General features: G+C 35.4%; 1 protein-coding gene across 1 annotated transcript; it reads left to right on the top strand.

Moving 5' to 3' along the window:
- Positions 1–1,397: 1,397 nt before the first annotated feature.
- AADAC (arylacetamide deacetylase) lies at positions 1,398–26,939 on the top strand. The gene is made up of 5 exons (XM_026015762.2): positions 1,398–2,428; positions 12,827–13,049; positions 15,916–15,985; positions 17,386–17,557; positions 24,053–26,939. Exons 1-5 carry the CDS (start codon positions 2,291–2,293, stop codon positions 24,647–24,649), a joined length of 1,200 nt encoding a protein of 399 aa, XP_025871547.1. The 5' UTR covers positions 1,398–2,290; the 3' UTR covers positions 24,650–26,939.
- The last annotated feature ends 365 nt before the right edge of the window (positions 26,940–27,304 follow it).

Below are 27,304 nucleotides of genomic sequence, written 5' to 3' on the forward strand. Positions count from 1 at the left end.
GGGAGTGTTGACTTGAACATATGGCTCCTCAGGGAGATGAGCTCTTTGAAATCAGAAAACATTTTCATCTTTGCATTCCCAGCACCCAACACCATGTCATTCACATTGAATGAAGGCAGCTACCCTGATGTTGAATGCTGGTAGAGGATTTGGTTGGGTCTTGAGAGAATGCAACTTGTTTGGAATAACCAATGTGGAAATGGAAAGGAAAGTTAAACGGGAGCAAGTTACTGAGCAGTATTAGTGGAAGTTTGAGACCGCTCTTATTTTCTCCCTGGGAATTCTATGTAAATTATAGAAAAATAAAATTACCATGGGGGGATTTCATGAAGAAAAAAATCACACGATTTGTTAATTCTGATTAATATTTTGATTTCGTCGTGGTTTTTCTTTTAACTCTTTAGATATGATTTCCTGTAGAGATGGACAATAGACAGACTTGATGTGCTATCAAGTAATTGAAGTGTTGATTATACTTTAACCCAAATGCACTATTTATCAAAGTTCTCTCAGCTTTCTTGAATGATTTATTATGCCCAAAGTAAATCTGTGTCCCAGATGGAACTAAGTATGGAAAGACAAGCTGATGTCAGTACGTCCCCTGAGAATAGTTAGAAAAGGACAGATACAGGTGGGTAAAAAGAGATTCAAGTCCTGGAAGTTCAAGAGATTTTTTTGAATAAAATAAATGGTGACACTCTATGGATGTAACCAGCTCCTATGGATTCCTACTTCTCATTGATTTGCCGACTTAAGAATGAAGACCTCAGAGCCATTCCCCTTTAAAGGGGAAAGGAGAAAAAATGAGTGGGAAATATCAGAAAGGGAGACAGAACATGAAAGATTCCTAACTCTGGAAAATGAACTAGGGGTGGTGGAAGGGGAGATGGGCTGGGGGTGGGGGTGTCTGGGTGACGGTCACTGAGGTGGGCACTTGACGGGATGAGCACTGGGTGTTATTCTATATGTTGGCAAATTGAACACCAATAAAAAATAAATTTATATATATATAAAAAAAAAGACCTCGGAGCCAGAGAATCAAGGCTAAAATGATAGCTTTGGAAATATATAACCATGTGACCTTGGGAAGGAAAGAAACCTTTCGTAATATTAGTTCCTATGTTCTAGTGTCAATATGAGAACCAAGCGAGGCAATGTATTTAAAGTGATATGATGATGAAGTCACACATTTTAAATTCGGCATGAAATTTTCTTGCTCCAGAAGTAGACTCTTATGGACTTTGACTAATTAAAACCTTGGGTCCCTTAGCAATCCAAACAACTTACATTTTATGATACTCTCATTTTAAAAGATAGTTTGCAGGTCTCGTGGATCTTAACTACTTCTGTGTGGTACTAACACATGACTTTCTATCAGCGTCCTTTTGCCAGCACTAGGTCCATAACCTCGCTTAACCTCAAGAGAAGGGATCTAAAAATTGCAAGCGCACATGCCTAGTGAACAGTGAATGTCTCTTGACACTGCTTTTTGATTTTGTATGACCGTAGCAAGTTACTTAATCTTTTTAATCCTAATTATTTACCTGTAATCTGAAGACAGGGATAAGTGAGTATTTAACATGTACTTGTGGAGGAGGACTACTGGCTTCACTCCATCCAATGAATGAACTTGTACAAGTTTCTGAAGTTTCCTCTGCCTCAGTTTTTCTCTCTCGTGTGACAATAATACTTTGGAATTAAATAAGATTTAATTTTTTTTTTAATCCACTTGCTTCGATCAGAGTAAGTGCTCAAAAACTATTAGCTCTCTCCATGATTATTGTATAATTTTAACATAATTGGCATTATTCATGGATAAGTTCAATTGTAGCAAGATAATAAAAGCAATATAAAATACACATGACCATATCTATCTTACTTTGTAAAAGCTCTCAATACCTTCAAAATATTTGTTGATTGTCCCCCACTATGAGATTTGTTATTTGAAGCATATATTGAAATTCTTGTAATTTATTATGGCCTTTTCTTTAATAGTTAAAGTATTCTTCACCTAGTAACTGTGCAAAAAGTGTCTGTTCACTGACTGCCTGGCAGCATAAGAAGGCTGTCGGATATGACAAAATTTGCAGACAATACAGTTCTTTGTACTTTTACTAAGTATAATCGTATCTGGCCAGCCAACGAAATGATAGCCTGAGCAGTAAAATATGTGTTTGGGAAGTTAGATAACACCTTACGATGGTGCCAAACGTGGGTGTAAATTTCAGGAGCTGAATATTTCAGGTATATCTAGTGTGTTGCCAAGTCAAGAGAGCAGAAAGGAACCATCATGGGAAGAAAGACTATTTTGCTTCTGATCATGGGGGTCTTCTGGGCATATTATATATATATTCCTCTCCCAGATAATATTGAAGAGTCATGGAAACTACTGTGCATGACCACGTATTTGAAAATTCTAACAGATTTGGTAAGTATAGAGTTTTATTGGCTCTGAATATTTAACATTTTAATCAGGAGAAAATAATTATTTGCATTATCGTTTTTATAAAAATTTCTACTGTTTTGGAAATTTTGTTCTTATTGCTTGCTTGCTGATGCTAACACCTTTTTTTTTTTTTTTTTTAATTTTAACTATTTAATGCAGATCCCTAACAGAATGAGTATGGAGGAAGTAGTCAAGTAGCTTTCATTTAAAATATTAAAAGACGAAACGTAACATTTAAATATTAAAAGACAGGAAGACAAAAAAATCTTATTCTGAGCCACAGAATTCTATGCAATAATCTTGTATTCAGACATGAAAATGCATTTGTATTGAAATATTCGTAAACAAGTCAGCTGGTAAAAAGCCAAGGGAAACTGGATGCACACAATTTCCAGTTGTAAAAGTGTGAGCTACTAAGGTAACAGGGTAGCTGGTTGGCTGACTGCCCATGGTGTCCAAGCTGCCCCTCGAAGATCTGTGGTTCTTTTCTAACAAGGCTCATTCTGTGAAATTGAAACCATTCTTTAAACTCCCCTTTAGACATCTCTGTAGTAAATTGCTTTCTGTGGCAAAAAGCAAAGCAAAATAAAACATAAAATGAAATATAAGTAAGTCAAGGACAGTTAGCCTGGGTATTCAACCTCTGGCTCATTATTTCTTTCCTTGCATTTTTTTTAAAGGTTTTTTTGTTTTTGTTTTTGTTTTTTTAAGCTCTCTTCTGGAATTGAGTGTAGCTCCAAATAAGTGCAAGGCATGTCTTACTTTCATTTTCTTTTTAGTGATTTGATCACTTGTAATAATTTTGCTAGCACATATGTTGTTAGATTTGGGTTAGTTTCACTGGAATAGAGTTTCAAGTCTTATTTTTTTCTAAGTTATTCTTGAATTATATTTAAAATATTTATTTTGGAAAGGAATTTTAAAAAATAGAATATTTTCATTCATAGTTTTGTTTTCTTTTATTATTTAGATTAATTATATGTACATATATACTTACATATACAAATATATATACGGTCGTCTTTGTATATTTCTAAAATGATGTCATTTTTTTCTCCTAGTACTTTTTCATCTTTTTCTACATTTTCCCCTCATTTTTTTTCTCATTTCTATCATATATAATACCTTGGGCTTCTTTTATTTTGATGTTTACTTATGAAATTATTTTTTCCCTCTTATATTCCTTTTCTAATTTCTACCAGTACCAGATTTTAGTCACCCTTCCTTTTGACAAGTGATCACCTCCAAATATCTGTCTATATCTTCCATGAATATGTGTATTTCTCCTTTGTGATATTTCTTCTTACATAATTTTAAAAATCCATTCTGCAATATTGTGTAATGTATTTCATCCACTTTGAAGCAACTTGTTTCTAATTTGTTTTCTTCATGTGTTGGAAACTGTTATTTTTCTTATAGTACCTTGTACCTTGCATGAATATCATATATATACAACTTTTATATTATTTCTATTTGACTGAGATGGCTTTTATTGGACAAACTATTACAGGAATGTCCTGGAGAACAGAGGTAGGGTCAATATATTTTTTTTTCTTTCAGTTTTTGTGCTATGACACAAAATTGCTAAGTTTATACATATATACTTATTCTCTTAAGAATGAAAGAGTCTCACCAAATCAGAGATTCCCACAAGCAGGATTAAAACATTATAAGGCTTGACAGTGAGAGAAGTAAAGAAAGTCAGAAATTACCCAGGAAGGTTCAGAGGTAACTGGTATCTTTGTCATTATTGATTTGTTGTTTTCTCTCTTGTTCTATGTGGTTTTCTACAGAAGAAAAATGTAGATTTACCTTAAAGCCTTCACTCCTTTTTTTTTAAGAAAAAAATGAGTTTATTTATTAAATACATCAGATTACCATAGAATGTGAGATCTTTCCAAACCTCTGTGAAGTCCAACACACATTGATGAAGTAGCCAGTTTTTTGCCAATCCTCTTTTCCTCCACCAAAAAGAAAAAAACCCGACAGTTTCTTAGTTGAATTTAATGCCATGGGGTCATATTTTGTGCTCGCCAATCAATTTGAACTTAAGATAAAGAGTAGTAATTCAAACTTTTGATAATTCGGAGATGAAGATAAATGGAAGCCATTGAATACAATCAACTGTCAACTTGTTTGTGGTGCAGCATTATGTCCTGGAATAGAAATATCAAATATAGTTAACTAATATGCCAACTCTAATAGATTGCTCAGCATTACCTTGAAAGGAATAGGAGATTGCATTGAATCTTGGTAATAAATAACATTATTGTCAAATAACATAATACTGTCAGACCCACCTGGGTGAGGGATTACAAACATTTGTGAAAAGTGTTTTCCACCATTATACCAGAATGTAAGGTTTTCCTTAGCTGCACTGAGACAACTGGAAGCTTCCTAGGTTTGAGGCCATTTTTAAAAATACCAGGTTTATCATCTCTGTTCTTTGTCTATATTTGGCATTGATTCCTCTAGCTCTGCTGACTTCTTTTTGCTACTGTGGCCTCAAAGATAACCCTGGTTGGCCTTTAGGGGGTGACCATTTTGAGGACCAAAGGTCATTTCAGTTTCCAAGTTGCCAAATGCCTATCCTTCCTATGCAAAACCCTAACTTGGGTGCAGCCAATGGCATAGGTACTGTTTCTTATCTTTGAATGATCAGAAATTCAATTTTATTATTTTTCCTTCAGGGGCTAGATCTATCTCTGTATGAGAGATTAAGATACAAGAAATAATTTTGTCCATAAATTGAAGGATATAAATTCTAGAGTTGGTCAGAATTTTCCTTCTTTGTTATCTGATATTTCAAATTTACATAAAAAATTCCTTTTTAGGGTATAGAGTTATATAAAGAGAGTAAGTGATCTGAGAAGATATGTCCGTTAAGCTACTGCTCTCATTCATCACAGTTCACTAAAGGAAAGACAATTAAAGAAACTATAAAACCTTTGTGATTCAATTCAGACTCCAGGGACACTGTACATTATTTTTAACACATTGGTAACTTCTTAGTCCTTTTCATTTTTTAAAAAATATTTTATTTATTTATTCATGAGAGATAGAGAGAGGCAGAGACACAGGCAGAGGGAGAAGCAGGCTCCCTGCGGGGAACCTGATGTGGGATCTGATCCCAAGACCCCGGGATCACGACCTGAGCTGAAGGCCAATACTCAATCACTGAGCCCTCCAGGTGCCCCACTTCTTAGTCTTTTGTTATATATTTATTACACTTCCTAGTAGGATCCAAAAGCTTGTAAGATTATAAAGTCTCATCTTACAAAATTTTATACTTAGTACTGTCTTACACAGCATGGTATAATTACTATTTTTGTAACAATTGTCATCTTGTATAAAATAGATCATTTTCTATCATTTTAAAAATATTTATTTGAACTAACCAGTCTCATTCTTAGCAGATAAAATACTTGGGTCTGGTGATTTATGTTTTAAAATTGGGCCTTGTATTTTCTCTATTTGACTTTGATTTAAAGCCAGAGGGCCAACTAAATTAGCATCATTTACTTTTGTGAGAACTACTTTGTGTCATAGGTTGTACAAAGTTTTAAGTTCTAATTTGTAAAAATTAAATAAATCTATGCTTATAATCTATTACTTTTCTATGTTGACATTTAAAGTCAGCAGCCCTGATGTTTATGGGATTCCTTCAAACATTTTTATTAATTGGTTGGAATGGTGTACAAAAATCATACCCAGCAGAAACATGGAGGATATTATTCAAAGCTCTGTGCAAATAATGTAGAAATAAAGAAGACAGAAGATGGTACACTGGAGGCAGGAGTCTCCATCCCTTGCATAGTTGTAGGGAGGAGCAGGTAAGAGACAGCGAAGTGTTGGGGCGCATGGTCAGCATATGTGATGCTGTCTGTGTGGGAAGTATATGCAGAATATGGACAAGACTTGTAGCATACTTGTAGCAAGAATGATCGGTCTCCCATAGCCTTTTAAACATGGACTAGGTGGGACGCCCGGGTAGCTCAGCAGTTGACCACCTGCCTCTGGCTCAGGGTGTGATCCTGGATTCCACATCGAGCTCCTTGCATGGACCCTGTTTCTTCCTCTCCCTGTGTCTCTGCCTCTCTCTCTCTCTCTCTCTCTGTGTGTGTCTCTCATAAATAAATAAAATATTTAAAAAAATAAACATGGACTAGGCATTTGCAGTTCACTCTGCATGAAATACTACCCTCCTGGCTGCAATTGTAACATGAGGGCAGTCATTTGTTGGAAGTGTATATGTTTTGTGATGGGCCAGACCCAAGGTGACCAGAGAGTTAAGTTTCTGCCCAATTTCTTATACCATGAAAAGTTCCATGAATACTAAGGGATCTTGGAGGGCTACATCTGCTGTCACCCTCTGTCTTCAATGGCCCTTTTGTAATGATGCTCACTAAGGGACAGAATATTAGCTAATCATGAGTGACACCCGACTCCAGAGTCAGACTTGGGCTTGAGTCCCATATCCAGCACTTATTGCCTGGGTGGACGTGAACAGATCTTTTAACCTCCCCTACCTCAGTGTACTCAACTGAATATCTGGGGATATAGTACTACATAGCAGGTCTTAGTAAGAATCGAACGGGTACAAGCACAAATCTGGCAAAAATTAAAAAACAATAAGTATAGTGTTATTTATATCTATCTCCATTCAACTGCCTTTGGTATCACTGGATGTTTGCAATTTTACAGCTGGATACAATTGCATGAAAAGTTTCCAGCTGAACGTTGGCAATACTGAATAAAATAAATATTGCGAATCATGTTCAAGTTAAATTTCTGTAAAAATACCTGTAAGTTTTATAGAGATCGATACAGACAGAGCTAGGGATATGCATATGAATATAGATTTGGACTTGGATTAGACATAGATATTAATAAGATCTATATAAATACATATAATACCTTATATACATGTGAATATATGTATTATGAAGCTGTTAGTATTTATCAATCTATCATCAATCTGTTAGTTGACTGCATGATGTCTTTTATCCTTTCTTTTGATTATAACTGACTTTTTTAAAACTAACTTTTTAACTTCAGGAAAATCTAATAATTCCACAATATCATAACATTATTGATTTTGGATCAAATTCTACTGCAACATTAGACTAAATAAAACAGGATAATTACTGGAAATGACCTTCAATACATGAATTAGAAAATTAGAAATGGATTATTATCAGTGTAATTCCCAGCTATTTCACAATGCCTACAATTTAAAAATTTTTTAATTTTAATAATTTCTTTGGTCATTATATTTAATGATATATGATATAAACCATTTATTTTGTTGTTAGCTAGTTAGAACACATTAAGCTGCTTGTTAATACTCTTATAAAGAAAGGAGACTATGTTCTGAAAACAGCTCCCCACAATGCAGCCTCAACAGAGCTTCCCAGTATAACTCAGTATAATTCAACCGTAAAGCTTAAGAAGGTTAGTTAGCTTCGAGATAACTTCTAGGTTTTTGTAAACACTCTGTCATTCGTTTATTTCAGGCTTTTGATCAAATTGTCTTGCCTCTCCTACTAAACCTAAAATTTTTAAACACTCATAATGTACAGATTTAACAGATTAAAAGCACCCATCACATACTGTCTCCATACTGATCCCCCTCCTCTTCCTACCTGACCACCTTACTCGAAGTCTTTCTTTACTCTGTCTTCTATTATAGGTTCTTTATGTGAATGTCCATTTTTTCCAATGTCCATGAAGGTGAAAATTCTATCACAGGCATCTTGCATCAATACATTTTCTAGCACTGTACTTTGCACACACTGAACCAATGCAGGATATTTTGTGAAGTTATATCACATTCACTTACACTGAAGAAACTTGCACTCCAGGGACTCCCCTGATGTGGGCCTGGGTCCCTGCACAGTCTTCATTGGCATCCTGACTCCTTTCTGCTTTCTTCTCTAAGGGACCCCAGGGGGGATTGTTGCTCCTGGAACTTTTAAAAAAAAATTTTTATTTATTTGAGAGAGAGAGAGAGAGCCTGAGCAGGGTGAGGGGCAGAAGCAGAGGGAGAAGCAAAGTAGACCAGATAATGCAGGGAGCAGGAGAGTTCCTAGAGACTTGAAACAAGACAGTGATGGTGCACTGTCTTCCTTGCTAACTGGTAGAGAAGGAGACAGACTCAAATGAATAGCTGTGTCCTAGAAGCCAGCGGCTCTGTGGATTTGTTCCGTTAAAGAGATCCTATCTGGAGTAGCAGCTACAATTGGATTTACTACCTGATTAAGATAATTACGTCTTTCTCAAATAGTCGCCTGTCCTCTGTATATATCATATAGTTGATACACTCTTTGACAAAATAAAACCAGGCACCAGTTAAAAGGGGTAAGGTCAGATTTTAACCAGTAATATATTATTAGAATAGGATGGTGGGTCAGCATTCTTTGAATTTCAACTTCAGTTTACACAGAGGTGATTTGGGTATTTTAAAGGGAGAATGGGAGTAGTGAAGGGAGCAAGGAAGGGCTCAGGGATCAGGAAATGAGAAGCGACAAGAGGTTGCTTATTATACATGCATTTCCAGGCACTGGCAATTATGGAAGTTAGAATTCTATCCTTCAGTTCTTACTAATGATTACATCCCACAGGAATGGCTTTTAGGTCCTTGAGAAAGACACTCCTAAATTGTAGGAGATACATTTCAAAGAGGCAGAGAAAGGATTCACCATTGTAAACCCATTTAGTAAATACTCTCAGAAAGGATGATCGGGGGCTTGTCTCTAGGGTGTTGGCTAAGAACAGCAGTACATTTGTGCAATAGTGTTGAGCTTTCTCAGGCAGGCCCTTTAAGGAAATCTAGGGTCATCCTAGGGATGGACCTTGAGCTTGACCTAGTTAATGTTTTAGGTTTGCTAATGTGAGAAGAAAGAGGGTAGATGAAGTCCTTAGTGTTGAGAATCTAGTTTTCATCGGATGACATTGAGGCCCAGTTGAGAAGGGGGCTCAGAAGAGTCAGGCTAGTACTTAGGGAGAGAGAATCTTTGTCATTTTAAGACTTGCAACCGAAATGATGACTTCTAAATTTTTCAGATCTCTTAATTGTGGCACTAATCTTTGTGATTCCCTGGGACGTATAACTGCTTTTGTTTTACTATTTCAGTAGGGAGGAGCAGTTCAAGGTGTTTCTACCTGGCCCTAGCTTCCATGGAGGGCCTCTTGATTAATCTTGATTAATGGAATAAGGAGCCAAAGTAAGGATACCGCCAGTTGCCAAGTATGTCTATTTCAAGTATCCATTGAGAGAAACTGGGGAAATAAACACAACCATGGATATTTACACCTAATGGACCCATTTCAATTTGGAATCAATCTAGAACACTATTTCATACTTGATATCCTTAAGCTTCCACTCTGCTTGTAGGCCATGGTGGCTTTGGAGTCCCCAGGAATTAATAGCACTTCTGAATGAGTGCCTGGTATTCCCTTTCCAAAGTCTGGGTATTCCCATTTCCCTCAATATTAACTCATCCAAACCAAAGGTCTTGGTTCTCCTGGGGAATGCTAGGAGGAAGATGTATGGTGCATATTTATAATAGTTTTGTGTGAGTCTCTCCTGAGGAGACCCTGCCTTTCCTCCATTCAACGAATCTGAGTCCTTAAATGTCTCACCTCTGGAAATTGGGTAAGAAACCATAATAATGCAGAGTAAGTCAGACTTCGGTCGATTGCCCTGCCATTGTTTTCAGACATCAAGATCATTTTATTGCTGCAGTGATCTCTGAAATTATGTTTCACTTCATCACTGCTGCTCATTCCAGTAACTACACAGGCCTTGTATTTGATATTTTATCACTGCTAGTTGGGTGATAACTTTGGGATTTCATCCTTTCTACTGAAATCAGAAGATCCATATCAATATCACAATCTTCCACTGTCATTTCTGGGCGATAGATGACAATCATTGCAAGTATTTTTACTGAGATTCTAGAGTTCCATTCACCAATACATTTCTCAGTGTCTTAGTATAGAGATTATCTTCTGGACTTGGCTGAAATACACAATATGGTGGTGGGTTGTAGGCTGCAATAATAAATTACATCCAAGATTACGATTTCCCTAAGCCTTTGGCTTTCCTCCCTTACAATACCTGGGAAATTCGGCATCTCCTTTTCCTCAAATGCTTCTACTGATGGGCTTGGTTTCTGTTGCTTCTGCTAGGGGAGGCCTGGTAGGATTTGGGAGTTTAGGGTGTTCAGTACTCCTGTAGATGTTTCTAGTCTAGTACTCAGAATATCATTTACAAATGAAAGCCAGACCAAGCTTTAACTTCCAACTAAAATAGCTGGCAAGACAGTGACTTCACCTTGCATTGCAATTCTATACTTTGCAAGTTCAAACTTTGGCTCTATTTTCAGACAGAGAGGTAAGAGATGAGGTTTACAGAGTATCCGCTTTACTGACTTATTTGAACAACTAAAGCCTTGAGAATGTACTTCTTTCAGTAACCTTTCAAGTTCAGTCAGTGCTTGAACTCATTATTTTCTCTTTTTTTATTTATAAATTTATTTTTTATTGGTGCTCAATTTGCCAACATATAGAATAACACCCAGTGCTCATCCTGTCAAGTGCCCCCCTCAGTGCCCGCCACCCAGTCACCCCCACCTACGCCCACCTCTGCTTCCACCACCCCTATCTCGTTTCCCAGAGTTAGGAGTCTCTCATGTTCTGTCTCCCTTTCTGATATTTCCCACTCATTTTCTCTCCTTTCCCCTTTATTCCCTTTCACTATTTTTTTTAATATTCTCCAAATGAATGAGACCATATAATGTTTGTCCTTCTCTGATTGACTTATTTTCTTTACAACATTTTATTGTAACAGCTACTTGGTCTCTCAAAACTCTCCTTTAATAGGAACTGTTACAGGTATTCATTTAATAACTATTTTGCTACTACATTTTGTTCATTAACTGGTTCTATTTTACATTGGCAATGAGACCATTTAGTATCTTTAAAAGATTTTATTTGTTTATTTATTCATGAGAGATCCAGAGAGAGAGAGGCAGATACATAGGGAGAAGCAGGGTCCTTGGAGGGAGCCTGATGCAGAACTGGATCTGGGACCCCAGGATCACAACCTGAGCCGAAGGCAGAAGCTCAACCACTGAGCCAACCAGGAGTCCCCATTTAGTATCTTTAAAGCTAACCAGGTCGTTATCTAATTACAGCACATGTCTTAAATGTTCTCCTTTCTGAGAACTCTCCTTCTAGACTATATTCTCTACCAATTATCATTGTGTTAGAATATATATATATATATATATATATATACTCAGTAGAAATAGATTGAGATTATGGAATGTGAGATATACAACCTTGCAGCACTGAACTGGTAATTTTCAGAACAACCAGAGGCATGGAAAGCCACGTATTTGTCAGTATGCATATAAATACCCACAGGGGCTCAGAGAAAATAATGGCTTTTTCTTTATTTCTGCTCTCACAGTCTTGTAGGAGTGCCTCTTCGTGGCATAATTTCACCTGACATGGAGGTCTGGGAAATGTATTTCCCTGACATGCCTTTTACAGACAAGGTGGAGATGATTCAGTGTTGAAAACAGATAGTTTTGCTTATTCCTTTTGTACCTATTTTATCTTCATATGATGGGAAAGGGGTTGACCCAACTCTTTAATCGATCTCCTAGGACCATAGTCCACATGTTTCCACTTTAGGATTGGAAAACAAATCTTTTGATTCTTGGAATTCCAACATGATAGATTCTTCATGGTTTGGCTCACACTCACCTCTTGGGGTCGCTTGTCTTTTATGCATCCTTGGGTGGACCTGATTTAATAGCTTTACTAAGCTACCTGCATTTCTCCAATTGCAGTAGGAATCTTTAAATTTGGCCCAAAGTGAGATTTCCTCCTTTATTTGGCCAAACTCTTGCATAACAGAGTTCACCTACTATTTGAAAACTTCTCCCCAGGTCTCATGTCCAGGCAACTAGAGTTTATCTTCCTATTGACCTTTACCAAAGTTCATTGTACATGTTTATGATACGTGCAGTCATGTTACTTCATGACTGCTTATATATCATTTCTCCCACTTGGCTGAGCTTATTTAGAGTAGGGAACATACCCTGTTTGTCTTTGTACTCAAAGTAGGAAGCATAGAACCTTCCAAGTTGTAATACCTCAATAATTCTTTACTTTTTTCTTAATCTGAGGCAACTATTGTGGTAAAAAGTCTGAATCTCCAGTATTTCTAATTGTGTCATGCAGATTCACCTGTGACAATCTGACACAGGACCATTGGGAGCATGCAACATACTTTTATGTCTGTAAACAACATTGACCTTTGATGTTTGTAACCTGGTGTACCCCCCCCCCCCCCCACCTCTTTAGAGTCTGTTTGCTGAACTACTAGGAGTCAACCATTCCATGAACATTTTCATGTTCTTTATGAGCTTTCAAGAAGTTCCACCCACATCTGATGAAAATGTCACTGTGATGGAGACAACTTTCAACAATGTTCCTGTCCGTGTATACGTACCAAAACGAAAGCCAGAGAGACTAAGAAGGGGTTTATTTTATATTCATGGTGGTGGTTGGTGTCTGGGGAGTGCTGGTATGTGCCCTTTGTTGAAAATCTTAATTTATTGTATAGTGTGTGTGTGTGTGTGTGTGTTTATTTAAAGATTTTGTTTATTTATTCATGAGAGACCTAGAGAGAGAAGCAGAGACACAGGGAGAGGGAGAAGCAGGCTCCATGCAGGGAGCCCGATGTGGGACTTGATCCTGGGACTCCAGGATCATGCCCTGGGCCAAAGGCAGGGACTCAACTGCTGAGCCACCCAGGCATCCCCATATAGCATGTATTTTATTAAGATGTTGACTTCAGCATATCAGGAAGATATATTTGTTAAACATCCTACATAACATAACACTTAGGCTGTCTGAAATTCCTTTCTTTGGATCTATGTTAGTTTAAAGGAATTATTTCAGATCTCTTTCTGAAAGAGAATAATGATTTGCTATAGCAAATCTCGGGCCAGAAGGAAAAGTGTCTCATAAGCATTTATTATTTAACTTGTTAATTGCAGAAATGATGGAATGTTATGATGAAAACCAAAATGAAGTACATGGATTAGTGGATATGAAGTGAGGAAATGGAGATGATGACTCTAGTCTTTCATTCAGCTTAGACAAGAAAGAAATGAAAAAGGTGCTAGATGGAAAAGCAGCCAAAGTTGAGTAAGGGTATTTTATCTTTATTTGATATAAAGAAATAGATATTTTAGTTTATTTTATGCATTTTAATGTTTACATAAATCCATGAAATATATATTTTAGTGTATATAATGTTCCTTTATATAAAAGTTTATACTTTATTTTATGTGTAAGTACATTTTTATATTATACGCATTTTATATTTACATATGAAAGATCTATGAGCAGATTTATTTTATATTTTTTATAATAAATTTATTTTTTATTGGTGTTCAGTTTGCCAACATACAGAATAACACCCAGTGCTCATCCTGTCAAGTGCCCCCCTCAGTGCCCATCACCCATTCACCCCCACCCCCGCCCACCTCCCCTTCCACCATCCCTAGTTCGTTTCCCAGAGTTAGGACTCTATGTTCTAATACCTTTCGGGTATTTCCTACCCATTTCTTCTCCCTTCCCTTCTATTCCCTTTCACTATTATTTATATTCCCCAAATGAATGAGAACATACAATGTTTGTCCTTCTCTGATTGACTTACTTCACTCAGCATAATCCCTCCAGTTCCATCCACGTTGAAGCAAATGGTGGGTATTCATCATTTCTGATGGCTGAGGAATATTCCATTGTATACATAGACCACATCTTCTTTATCCATTCATCTTTCGATGGACACCGAGGCTATAAGCTGAAGGTAAAGATGGCAGTTAATAGAAGTATGTTGGAAGAATGGGGGTTAGCTGGGGGATGGAATGAGGTTTGCATGATCTTGGGGATATGAGAAGAAACTGGACTTAGTTCGGAGAAGTACTAACAAAACATAGAAGGAGGAACACTTTCTCTGTGACAGGAGGAAAAGAGATGTTGATGGTATTGATGTAGACGGGAAATGTAAATCAGAGTAGTAAGGGGTGTGATCCTGTCTGTCACTTTCTATAAATACAGGCAGTGAAGTCATTAGCTGGCGATGAAGTGAGGTTTCTAAGGCAAAATTTGACTATGCTATGCCTCAGTTGGTTTCCAGGAGTCCCTGCAGCCCAAAGCACTTCCTTAAAAATCTCTTCATCAAAGTATTACTGAAGAATGGGAATAAGCTTATCAGGATAAAGGAACTAAATAAGAATGAGCTCTGAAACAAAATGGTATTTTCCTGATTTTTATATTTTTATTAAAAAGACATGAAAATGTATATTCTAATCCCAAATAGAAGAATGACTTTTTACAGCAAATATTAAATAAAAGCTTACAACTTAGTATGTATGTGATATTTTAGGAATATTCAGCTCCTGACTTCAGAAATCATTTCAAGATAGTATCTACTACTCTTCATGGTCCACATGATTTAATGCTTGTGACAACTATATATTCTGAGATTTCCCCCATAACACTTTACGATTTGGCCCTCCTGTCATTACTGGCAAATTCCATTTTATCTTCTTACAATTTTCTTATCTGCGAAAGGGAGCACTTGCCCAAGCCCAATAGCAAACATGTGTGACTCATCCCGACTCTATACACATGGCCAAAAAAACCCCCAGAAAACACATTTTTCTTCTTGTCTGCCTAGAACATATGAATATATAAATCAGGTTTTAGCGTTCCCTACTTCATCTTTTCTTTATCTTTCTCTGGCAGTTTTTAATTTTTTTTAAAGATTTTATTTATTTATTTGACAGAGAAAGAAAGAGAGCCCGAGAGCACAAGCAGGGGGAGCAGAGGAAGCGGGCTCAGCAGGGAGCCTGATGCGGGGTGGGATCATGACCTTAGCTGAAGACAGGGAGTTAACTGACTGAGCCACCCAGGCACCCCTCTCCGGAGCAGTTTTAATAAAGTCTACTGCTATTTCCACAGAACCCTTTGTGTACCTCTCCATTAAAACACTAAAATTGATGGGATGAGCACTGCCAATATGTTGGCAAATCGAATTAAAAAAAAAAAACACTAAAATTTTGCATGATTGCTTTTTGTTTATATGCTTGCCCCTCCCTACCCCTGTCCCTAGTAGATTGTGACTTACTGGAAGTCAGGGATTTAATATGCATGTGTTTATTCTTTCAACACCTAATGTGTGGGGAAGGACAAGAAAGCTGACGACATAGTAAAAGGATCCTGAGCAGAAGAATTCATGTTCTATAGCTATGATGAAATCTTAAAAAAATTTTCCCAGAACATTTCAGTGAGGAATAAGGTATAGTGATAAGCTTTCTGTTGATGGAAACACTCACCATTCATTTGTCATATTCTCATTTTATTCTCCTTTATTTTAGCTTTTTTTGGTTATGACTCTCTGTCAAGACGGACAGCTGATAGACTTGATGCTGTTGTCATTTCAACCAAGTAAGGAGCACTGTTGATTCGTTTGAGTTTGAGCCAGATACCTTATATACTGAGATGCTCTCAGCTGTCTTGGTTGTTCTTTGGTTATACTGGGAGTGTTACAAAGAAATTGAGAAGATGAGGCTAAAGTGATCTTGACATGACCAGAAATGAGTAAGAGAGAAAAAGAGTTATACAGTTTGGTCAAACGGGGCTCAAAAACAGGAAGTCAAAAAATTGTTACAATAAAATTAAATTACTGCATCTAAGGGACAAATGACCTCTGTTGGACTTCTAGCCTACTCCTTTTTTTTTTTTAAGAGACTCCACATGGGGCTTGAACTCACAACCCTGAGATCAAGAGTCAGAGGCTTCACTGACAGAGCCAGCCAGGCACCCCTAGCCTACTCTTAACTAGAAAAGTGAGTAAGATGGGAGCTTTGGAGTCAGAGAATAAGGTTCTAAGCCTGGTTCTAGAATTAATTGGATGACTGTGGCCGCTAAATATCATTTTAGCTCAGTTTTCTCAGGTGTAAACTGGGAGTCATATAATATTTTCTATATCATAGAGTTATTTTAAAAATTAGGTGATAAAATGCATTTAAAACAATTAACATAGTGTATTTCATGATATAATCCTCCATTAAATGAAGTTAGTCAGCAAATAACATACAGGAATACAAGCAAATCTATTCTCAAGAAACACTTTATTTATTATTATTTTTTAAATTATATATTTATTCATAAGAGACACACAGAGAGAGAGAAAGAGAGAGAGAGAAGCAGAGACACAGGCAGAGGGAGAAGCAGGCTCCATGCAGGGAGCTCGACGTGGGACTCGATCCCAGGACTCCAGGATCAGGTCCTGGGCTGAAGGTGGCGCTAAACCATTGAGCACCCAGGCTGCCCTCAAGAAACATTTTAGATCAATAATTAATAATAGAAAACAAACCCAATGGAATAAATAGAAAAATGAAGAAACTATGAAAAAAAAAATCCCATCAGAGTGACTGCATGCCAACTTGATTAAGTTGAAATAGAATAATTCCTAAGCTTTGTTTGCTATTTATTGGTTAGTAATAAAGCATAATGATTACAAAGCTTTTACCATTTTGGTAAAAGCTTAAGAGAAGTGATCACTTTTTTTTTTTTCTTAAATCTAATCCAAGTTTTAGATTCAAACCATTGCTTGTATCAAAATGTAAAAGTTTGTAAAAGCTTTCATATCAAGCATTATCATAAGAATGAAGTTTGTCTTTGGATTCAAAATGACCGTAAATATCAGGTTTGCTAAAGAAAATTATTTTACTTTCGGTTTTACGGTTAGAGTATGCCCCCTCCTACACACAGATGCACATTTTTCAATGAAAAATAATTGACTTAAAGAATATTGCTAAAGAATATTGTTATTCTGCTTACAGCTACAGACTAGCACCTAAATATCACTTTCCAAATCAGTTTGAAGATGTATATAATGCATTAAAGTGGTTCTTGCGCCAAGATGTTCTTGACAAATATGGTGTGGATCCTGAAAGAATTGGTATTTCTGGAGACAGCGCTGGGGGGAATTTGGCGGCAGCAGTGGCTCAACAGGTACGTTGCTTAGATTTGCTCCTTTTAAAAAATATTTTACACTTAAATATTTATTTCAAACATTAAAATATCAAAGCACTTATGTTACGTTAATATGTTAGAAATCAGAGATACATAAAGATAAGTATTAAAGAACATTTATATCCTCAGTGCTTCTATTTCTACTTTCTGCAGATTTCTTTATTTATTTGAGAGAGGGCATTTGTTGGGGGTGTGTGTGAAGTAGGAACAGAGGGAGAGGGAGACAGAGTCTTTTTTTTTTTTTTTTTTTTAGATTTTATTTATTTATTCATGAGAGACAGAGAGAGAGAGGCAGAGACATAGGCAGAGGGAGAAGCAGGCTCCATGCGGGGAGCCCGATGGGGGACTCGATCCCAGCCAGGGCCCTAGGATCAGGACCTGAGCCTATGGCAGATGCTCAACCACTGAGCCACCCAGGCATCTCGAGGGAGAGAGAGTGTTAAGCTGACTCTGCACTAAGTACAAGGCCTGATGTGGCACTCAATCTCATGACCCTAGGATTCCAACCCTGAGATCACAATCTGAGCCAAAACCAAGAGTTGGATGTTTAAATGACAGTGCCACCCAGGTGCCCATATCTTCTGCCAGATTTTTTAAAATAAAATGATCAAGTACTCTTCCTAGATCATTGGTTTAAACATAATTAATATGGTCAGCTAAGTGCTCCACTATTTAGTTTTATTAGGGCTGGTATTTCTGAAATCAATCAATGATACCAGTCACCATAGCTACAGAATCAGATTATTCCAGTATCTTTCATGGAATATACTAAAATTTACATGAAAACTATTATTATCAGAATACTCAATTTGCCTATAAGCAAAAAATGATAGTGGGTTTATAGATACTTTCCTTGCAAAAGGAATTATAACTTTCAGATACCAGCCATTACACTATTATTAAGACATTTAGCTAAAACTGGAGAATTAGCTATCAATTTAAAGTGATATATGATCATGATTAGTAATGAGTGAGAGTGTTTTTGATGCTGGTTATCTGACCTAAGAAATAAACCAGTCTCTGATGACTTAGAAGCAATGTTCCTGTCTGGAAAAGAATCCCTTGTAGATTTATAAATGAATGTCTGCAATTTAATAACTAACTCTAATAATAAATATTGCATATTAATTTATTTTGCAATCAAACCTTGCTTTTTATTTTGTTGATTGTATTATTCATTTTTTTTAAACGTATTTTAAAGTATATAAATTTTGGTTATTGATACCTTCAGAAATACCTTCTCATGATTTATAGCCAAAGAAAAGATATAAATTTTGTGTCTTGTTATAAATATACTACAGAACAGATATCTGCTACTTCTATATTGTCTACGATTGTCACCCTGAGAGGCATCTTGATGCAGCACAAGGGAAACACCAGGAGACATGTAGTTTTGGAGCTAAAGAAATGTCTAGCTCTGTGACCTTGGACAAGCTACCTAATCTTTTCAAGCATCAGTTCCTTTTTATTGCGTTGCATAGTAATCCCTTCCTCTTGTGGAGTTCAAGCTTCTATAGTGGTGAACCAATGAATTCTGACCCATAATTATGAAAAATCTAGTTAAAATATCTGTGCTAATCTGAGAAGCATTAAACTGCTGATAAGGTAGGAGAAGCTTCTAGGCCAAAAAGTTTTTTAAAGACACACACACACACACACAAAACACACACACAAAGATAACTCTAGTACTTGATGTCCTCTCTGCTCTAATGGGATATATCTATCAAAAAAAACCCCAAAAACTGTTTGACTAAGATTAGCTAGAGATTGAAATCAAGTTCCTGGGCCTCCAAAAAATGGGGACAATTATGAAGTACTCCTGACTTTAAGTGAGGCCCTGAAGAGATACAGTCTCACTGTTGGGGTGAATGTGATGTAAAACAAGCCCCATACTCATTTGAAGCCTTGCTTCACATCACCTGGATGGTTTGGAGAAATCTCAATCCTTGAACTTGAATTAAATTAGTGTGAACAGTTAATATTCAAGTATACTTGATAGAAATGTATAAAACTTCTCACTGGAGAAATATGGTATCGTTATGGACTTCAAATTATTCCTGCAAATATTTTTGGAATTCAGTATCCCACACAGAATAAAACATATCAAGGAAAACAAGTAAACAAGAAACCATGAAGGAAAGCATGCAGAATTAACAGACAACAGATAGACATTTTAGAAAATTCAGATACTGCAGTTATCAGCCACAGAATATAAATAATTATCCTAGTTTCTTCAATTGATTCACAACCATAATTGCAAATTTCAGCAGAAAAGTAGTTTTGAAAAACAAATAAAAATGCCAAAACTAAAAAATAAAATTATTAAAATAAGAACTTTATGAATTGCTTAAGTGATTTTACATAGCTGAATAAATCATTTATAAGCTGAAAGATGGGTCATATGACTCATAGGTGACTATGCAAAATGAAGCATGGAAACCCCAAAAAGAAAGAAAATACAGAAGAGAAGAGAAGAGAAGAAATATATCAGACACAGTATGAAAATCCAATAGACTTTTAAATATTATGCTAGAAGAGAGGGGAAAGAATGGGAGAAAGGAATATTTGAAAATATAATAGGGCATTTTGCAGAGCTGATGAAAGATATCAAGATACAGATAAAAGAAGCTCATGAACCTTAGACATATTTTTTAAAAGATTAAAAATAAATAAGTAGCTAGAGAGAAATCTATATATATATATAGACACTGCAAAGTAAAAGTTTAGATAACCACCAACACAAAATAAAACAAAAAGAAATAGAGGGGTGCCTGACTGGCTCAGTTGGTAAGGCATGCAACTCTTGATCTTGGTGTTGTATGTTGGGTGTAGAGATTACTTTAAAAATTGTTTTAAATCTGGGAAAAAAATGAAATAGAGAAAGTCTTAGAGAAGAAAGAGTACCTTCACAGAAGTGCCAGTCATACTGACAGCTTACTTCTCAGTAGTGAGAATGTAATTTTTCAGTCAGTGGAATGTTATCAAAGAACAGCACAAAAATTACTGGCAACCAAATCCTTTGATGCACAAAAATATTACATACAAATAAAGAGAAAAGGCATATTCAGGTAAACCAAAACTAAGAGAACTGCTATAAATGGAACACACTAAAAGGTGGCTTAAATAACTTCAGACAAAATGAAAATGCAGATAAAAGTTAACAATAGAGGAAGGAACAAAGAGCAAGAATGTGGTTACAATGTGGATAAATCTTAAACCTGGAGAGTTTAAAATAGTAAGATATAAGAAAGACAAATAATCAGTTTAAGAGTGGAGGGGAGGGCAGATTTTAAGTCTTACCGGCTCCTTTTATTATCTAAGAAGAAGTAAAGATTTAGATTGGCCTTTAATAATTTCATTTGTTTTTGAGAGGTTACAAATACACATTATATTTCTTAGGGCAATCATTTAAAGAATAGAAAAAGGGTAAAACTTATAAACTATAAAAGGAAAAAATAGAATAATTTAAATGTCAACTCATCTAAGTCAAAACTAGAGAAAAGAGAAAAGAAGGAAAATTCACAAAATAAGGTAGATCAAAATCAATTGTTTTAGTAATTAGAGTAAATATTAGTGGTCTAAATAATCTGGTTGTAAGATCAAGTTTGTCAGATTGGAAATATAAGTAAGCAGAAAATTTGAAAGTAAATGTATGGAAAATATATGGATGTTACCTAAAGTAATATCTAAAAGAATTACGACTATATTAAGAAGATCATATCATTAAAGAAAAGGTTAAACCACCAAGAAAGTATGACAACTCTAAATCCATATGGATTTAATGATATGGCCTTAAATGTATGAAGAAAATACTAGAGCTACAGGGAAAAACACAAATGTTCAAAATCACAATGAGAGATTTTAAATTACCTCTTTCAGTAATTAAGACAGCAGGCAAAAATAATAATAAGGGTATACAGGACTCGAATAATGATCAGTACATTTAATTTGATGGGTCTATAAAAAATAGGGAAAGAAGCAAGTACATGTGATCATATTAAAAAATTGGCCAAATACTGGTCCATAAAGCAAGTCTCAAAAAAAAGAATCACAGAATTTAAATCACACATTTGGACTCTTAACCACAATGCAATGATTGGGAAATCAACAAGAAAAAGCAAATAGGAAAATACCCTTCTTTGTATGGAAATTTAAAAAATACATTAAGTACTTATGGGTCACTATTTAATAGAATATATATCTTGTATATGCTCCCCACATTTAGAACAATACTTTTAGGAAATTGTATTTCCTCAAAAGCATATATTGGAAAGGAAGGCTGAAATAAGCATCTGACTCAAGAAAAAAAAATAGAAGGAAGATAATAGTAATGGCAAGAACAGAATTTATGATATTCAAAACCAACGCTTATAAGAAATATGAACAAAAAGCAAAAAGTTAATTCTTTAAAAGGACTAATAAAATTTCTAAATCTCTGGAAAGACAAAAAAGGAAAAGCAAAATCAGGCATAAGTAATTAACATCAGGATTGATAAAGGGACAATACCGCAGAGCCTTCAATATGAAAAAGAATTTGTCTTTGATGAGTGAACATTGCAGTCTTTGAAAGACATTTTGAAAAACTTCTTGAAGTTAAAAAATATCTAATAATATTTAAATTCAATTGAAAAATTCTGAGAAAAATATAACAAGTTATAAAAATATAACTTGCAAAACAGACACAATAATAAGTGAATTTTATCACATTAATAGATAAAGGAAGCAGAATCATAGATCATCTTGCAGAAAAAGATTTAGTAAAATTTGCAATAATAATCATTGGTTCACTAAGAATCGATGGAATGTCCTTAATCAGATAAACTTATTTGATTAAATGATATAATTTTAAAGAAGTATACAATGTTGAATTCCAAAGAATGAAGGATGGGGAGGAAGAAGGATGAGTGGTCAGTTCAGGGTGTATGGGAAACTCTTGACCCTTAAACATGGTTACATTTATATTTATTATGAAGTTCTATACTTGATTTTATGTGTATTAGCTATAAAGATAGTTTTTTAAAATCTATATGTTCAAAGATTTTAGCTACCTGTTGAGTTGAATTTATTGGTCAAATATAAAATATTTTTGTGTTTCTTCTTAACTCAATCTAAAATCAACCCCCTGTTAGCTCCTTATTTATTACCACACTCCTACTAATGTAAACAGTGTTCTTCATACTAGATATTAAAAAAAAGATATTGAGCTAAATGGAATGTGGTAGTCTTACAGGAGACAAAACACTGAAATGATTATTTAAATTCATTACTTTTTCTTCAACATAAAATGGTTATTTTTACATAAAACAATCTGGTAATGGATTTATACATATTTTATTTTAGTAACTAGATCTAATTACTAGCTGTGCTTTAAATGCAATTAAATAAATAAGCAGAGCTGCCGTTTGCTTTTGCTAGTGTGTGTGTATGTGTGTGTGTGTACAATGTATACCAAAGGAAAAAAATGTCAGAATGCTCTCCTTCTTTAACTCTACATTAAGTTTTTAGAAATAGACTTCAATTTAGACATTATACTTTACTCTGAGAAGCATCAGAGTACCTACAGCTTTGATAATTACTATTTGTGACCTATGCTAGCAGATCTCAAGTTTTTGCATTCATGAGAATAACATGAAAGACTTGTTAAAACACAAATTGCTGGTTCCTCCCTATCTGACTTAGTAAATGTGGTTGAGGACCCAAGAATTTGAATTTCTAATAAATCCTCAGGTGATGCAGATGCTAGTGGTCCAGGGGCCACACTTGAGGAATTAATTAACGTATGAGACACAATGGGCCATTCCAATGTTGTAAGACCAAATAATGTACATAAAAACATCTGCTAGACTGTAATCCTCAAGATAACTGGTCTCCAGATATTTTTGGTCATGTATCCTATTAATAAAAAACTTCTAGTATATCCCAAATATATGCATATTATATTTACTTTATATATATATATATTTATATTATAAATATGTTAATTCACTAATGTAGTTTGAATATTTAAAAACATAAATATTAAAATGAATTAGACTTTTGTCCAGGATTTATCTGTTTAGTATCAGAGCCAAATTGGAGTTCCTAATTATGTGATTTTTCCTTTAAGTGCTAATGCCTGTTGATATAATAATATATGTACATAATTTTTTTTACTTATAAAAAATGTTTCCTCTGATTGCCATTCCTAGTTGTCAGAGTAGATATTTTGCATTTTAATCACACATTAGATGGTCTCTTTCTCGGTCTATGGGGAAAATCGTACAAATCAGTTTGTTTATATTCATAGGATTTAAGTATAGACACATATCTAATATTCAATACAATACTGAAAATGAGAAAGTTCTTTGAGATATATTTTTGTTGTTTCTGATTATCTTTTTGAGATTTTGGACTTATATCAATCTATTGTTTTTAAATAAAAATATTTTTTAAATGAAAACTACTATTTGAGCAACTCATTTAAATTATTTTCAGCTCATAGATGACCCAGATGTGGAGATCAACCTCAAGACCCAGTGTTTAATTTATCCTGCCCTTCAGACTCTTGACATGGATTTACCATCATATCGGGAAAATTCACATTTTCCATTTCTGCCCAAATCATTGATGGTCAGGTTCTGGAGTGAATACTTTACCGTGGACAAATCTCTTATAAAAGCTATGTTCTCCAATCAACATGTACCAGTGGAATCAAGCCATCTGTACAAATTTATTAATTGGAGTTCCTTGCTCCCTGAGAAGTTTAAGAAAGGATACTTTTATAAAAGTCCAACTTATGGTAGTTCTGAGCTGGCTAAAAAATATCCGGGGTTTCTAGATGTGAGAGCAGCCCCCTTGTTGGCTGATGACAACAAACTGCGAAGTTTACCCTTGACCTATGTCATCACCTGTCAATATGATGTCTTAAGAGATGATGGAATTATGTATGTCACCCGACTTCAGAATGCCGGGGTTCAGGTGACCCATAACCATATTGAGGATGGATTCCATGGAGCATTTTCCTTTTCTGGATTTAAAATTGCAGATAGACTAGAAAATCAGTATATGAACTGGCTAAGTGAAAATCTATAGTAAAAATCTGAGGAAGGGGTTCATAAAAGTATGTAAACTTCAAATAGGAAACAAACTAGTAAGGATCAAAGGGTTATGTTTGGGTTGATGTTTATCATCTGTGACCTTTCTAAGTCTTCATAGCCATCATGTGGTTTAGTTTTTTAAATCAGAGGATTCTTTATTTCGTATCCCAAATGCTGTTTACTCACTTCTGTACTTTAGAAAATATCTACTTTCCTGTATATTTTTTTCTGCTTCTGTTATTCATTTCTTATAGCTGTAATTCACAGCCCTGGTTTTTAAATTGCCTACAATATTACTATTGAGAAGAGAGTTTTAAACACATTTAGCTCGTGAAATTCCAGAGCTTCACCTGGCATGGATTTAGAGGCTTGCAATGCTGTTTTGTAGGCATTAATATGAATTATGTGCCAATTGTCTTTCAAAGTATTTGCCTCGATATGATGCCATTTGCCTATCACTACAAAAATCATTTCTTAATACAAGCCTTTTCCTGTGCTAGTTACCAAATTTAATGCCAATGATCTTTTAGGCACTTTGGAGAAGAGCAGCTCCATACTTATAAAAATTAGGGACACTGAGGTAGGAGACAATAGCTCCACAATGTAGTAGTGGTGAATGAAGCTGGAAATATGGGAGAAATAATAAAACCAAATAGAAAAATTTGAATTTCTAAAAGTTCTTATGTCCATGTGGGAAAAATTTGAATTTCTAAAAGTTCTTATGTCCATGTGGGCAGAGTAGAAGGCAACCTGAAATTAAGTTGTGTTCTTGAGCTGTCTTAGTGTGGATCGCTATAATATAATACCATAGAATGGGTGGCTTATAAACAATAGAAATGTGCTCTTAATATTCTGGAGGCTCAGCATGGTTGTCAGCATGGTCAGGTTTGGGTGTGAGTCTTCTTCTGGATTGCAGATGTTAGCTTCTCACTGTATCCTCACTTGGCAGAAAGCAGAGAGGGGAAGCAAGCTTTCTCATGATTCAGATAAAAGCACTAACTCCTTATGAGTTCACCTATTCCTAATTATCTCTCAGAGGCACCACTTCATACCATCACATGGGAGGGTAGGTTTTAATGTAAGAGATTTAGGAGGATACAAACATTTAGTCTATACCCTAGACCATGAACTATAGTATATACTATGACCAATTATGAAACTTAGGAGGATAATGAAAACAAATAAAAATAAATAAATAAAAGAAACTTAGGAGAACACAAACATTTAGTCTATACCCTACACCTTTCTGTTCAACTATGAAATTTAGAAGGACACAAATATTTAGTCTACACTCTAGACCATGAAGAATGAATTGTAGTGACTAAGTATCAATCTTGATGATCTTGTGGAAGCATTGAAGAATTCAGCCTAGGAGTAATATGGTGGTTTCTCGAAGCCACCAGAAATCAAGTCTTTACCTTTCTGCTCAACTATTATCAGGCAGAAAGAGGTTTTGGTTGTGGGATGGGAGAACCACAAACTTTCATTTCTGTTTCTATCAAGAAAAATAATAGAGTAGTCCTGGAAGCCTGGCCAATAGATTTCTCATTTTATGTCTCATTTTATAGAACTACATTTCTTGTAGACACTGTCAGGGTTGCTTGAGGAGTCATTTTTTAACCTGGGCACATCCTCCTGAACAAAATTAGTATTCTTTCAAGTAAAACCATAAGTGAGAAGTGGATAGGCAATTGGCAAGTCACAAATTCTATGGGAACAAATGGTTTAAGTAAAGTGGAAAAACAGAAATGTTTAGGGTCATATATTACACGAGATATTTGTACAAATCAATCATACCTATGATTTCCAGTGGAGCATCATAGGGCCATTTGTATACTCAGCTGGAGAGGACTTTTTTCTTTCTTTTTTTTTTTTATTTTTTTTTTAATTAATTTTTATTGGTGTTCAATTTACCAACATACAGAAAAACACCCAGTGCTCATCCCGTCAAGTGTCCACCTCAGTGCCCGTCACCCATTCCCCTCCAACACCCGCCCTCCTCCCCCCTTCCACCACCCCTAGTTCGTTTCCCCGAGTTAGGAGTCTTTATGTTCTGTCTCCCTTCCTGATTTTTTCTTTTCTTTCTTTTCTTTTTTCTTTTCTTTCTTTTCTTTTTTTTTTTTTTGCATCTCTATGCCTCATTCTTTTACCTTTTTCAAACCACCTGCCGATCAATAAAAATAATCTATGTTAATAACTAGGTGGGGACATAGTCTTAATTTGGAATTGTAAGATTCATTTAAACATGGACATGAGTTACGACACAATATACATTATTAAAGCTACCTACTTTGTTTTTTATTCCGTAAAATAAGGTAAATAATTATAGGTGTTCCTACCTTACCATGTGGTTTCTTGGATCCGAAGTTTCCAGGACTGGCTATTTTATTTTATTTTTATTTTATTTTTATTTATTTATTTATTTTTTTTAAATTAATTTTTATTGGTGTTCAATTTACCAACATACAGAAAAACACCCAGTGCTCATCCCGTCAAGTGTCCACCTCAGTGCCCGTCACCCATTTCCCCTCCAGCACCCGCCCTCCTCCCCTTCCACCACCCCTAGTTCGTTTCCCCGAGTTAGGAGTCTTTATGTTCTGTCTCCCTTCCTGATATTTCCCAACATTTCTTTTCCCTTCCTTTATATTCC

Source organism: Vulpes vulpes, chromosome 11 (assembly GCF_048418805.1).
Source record: "Vulpes vulpes isolate BD-2025 chromosome 11, VulVul3, whole genome shotgun sequence".
Lineage (NCBI taxonomy): Eukaryota > Metazoa > Chordata > Mammalia > Carnivora > Canidae > Vulpes > Vulpes vulpes.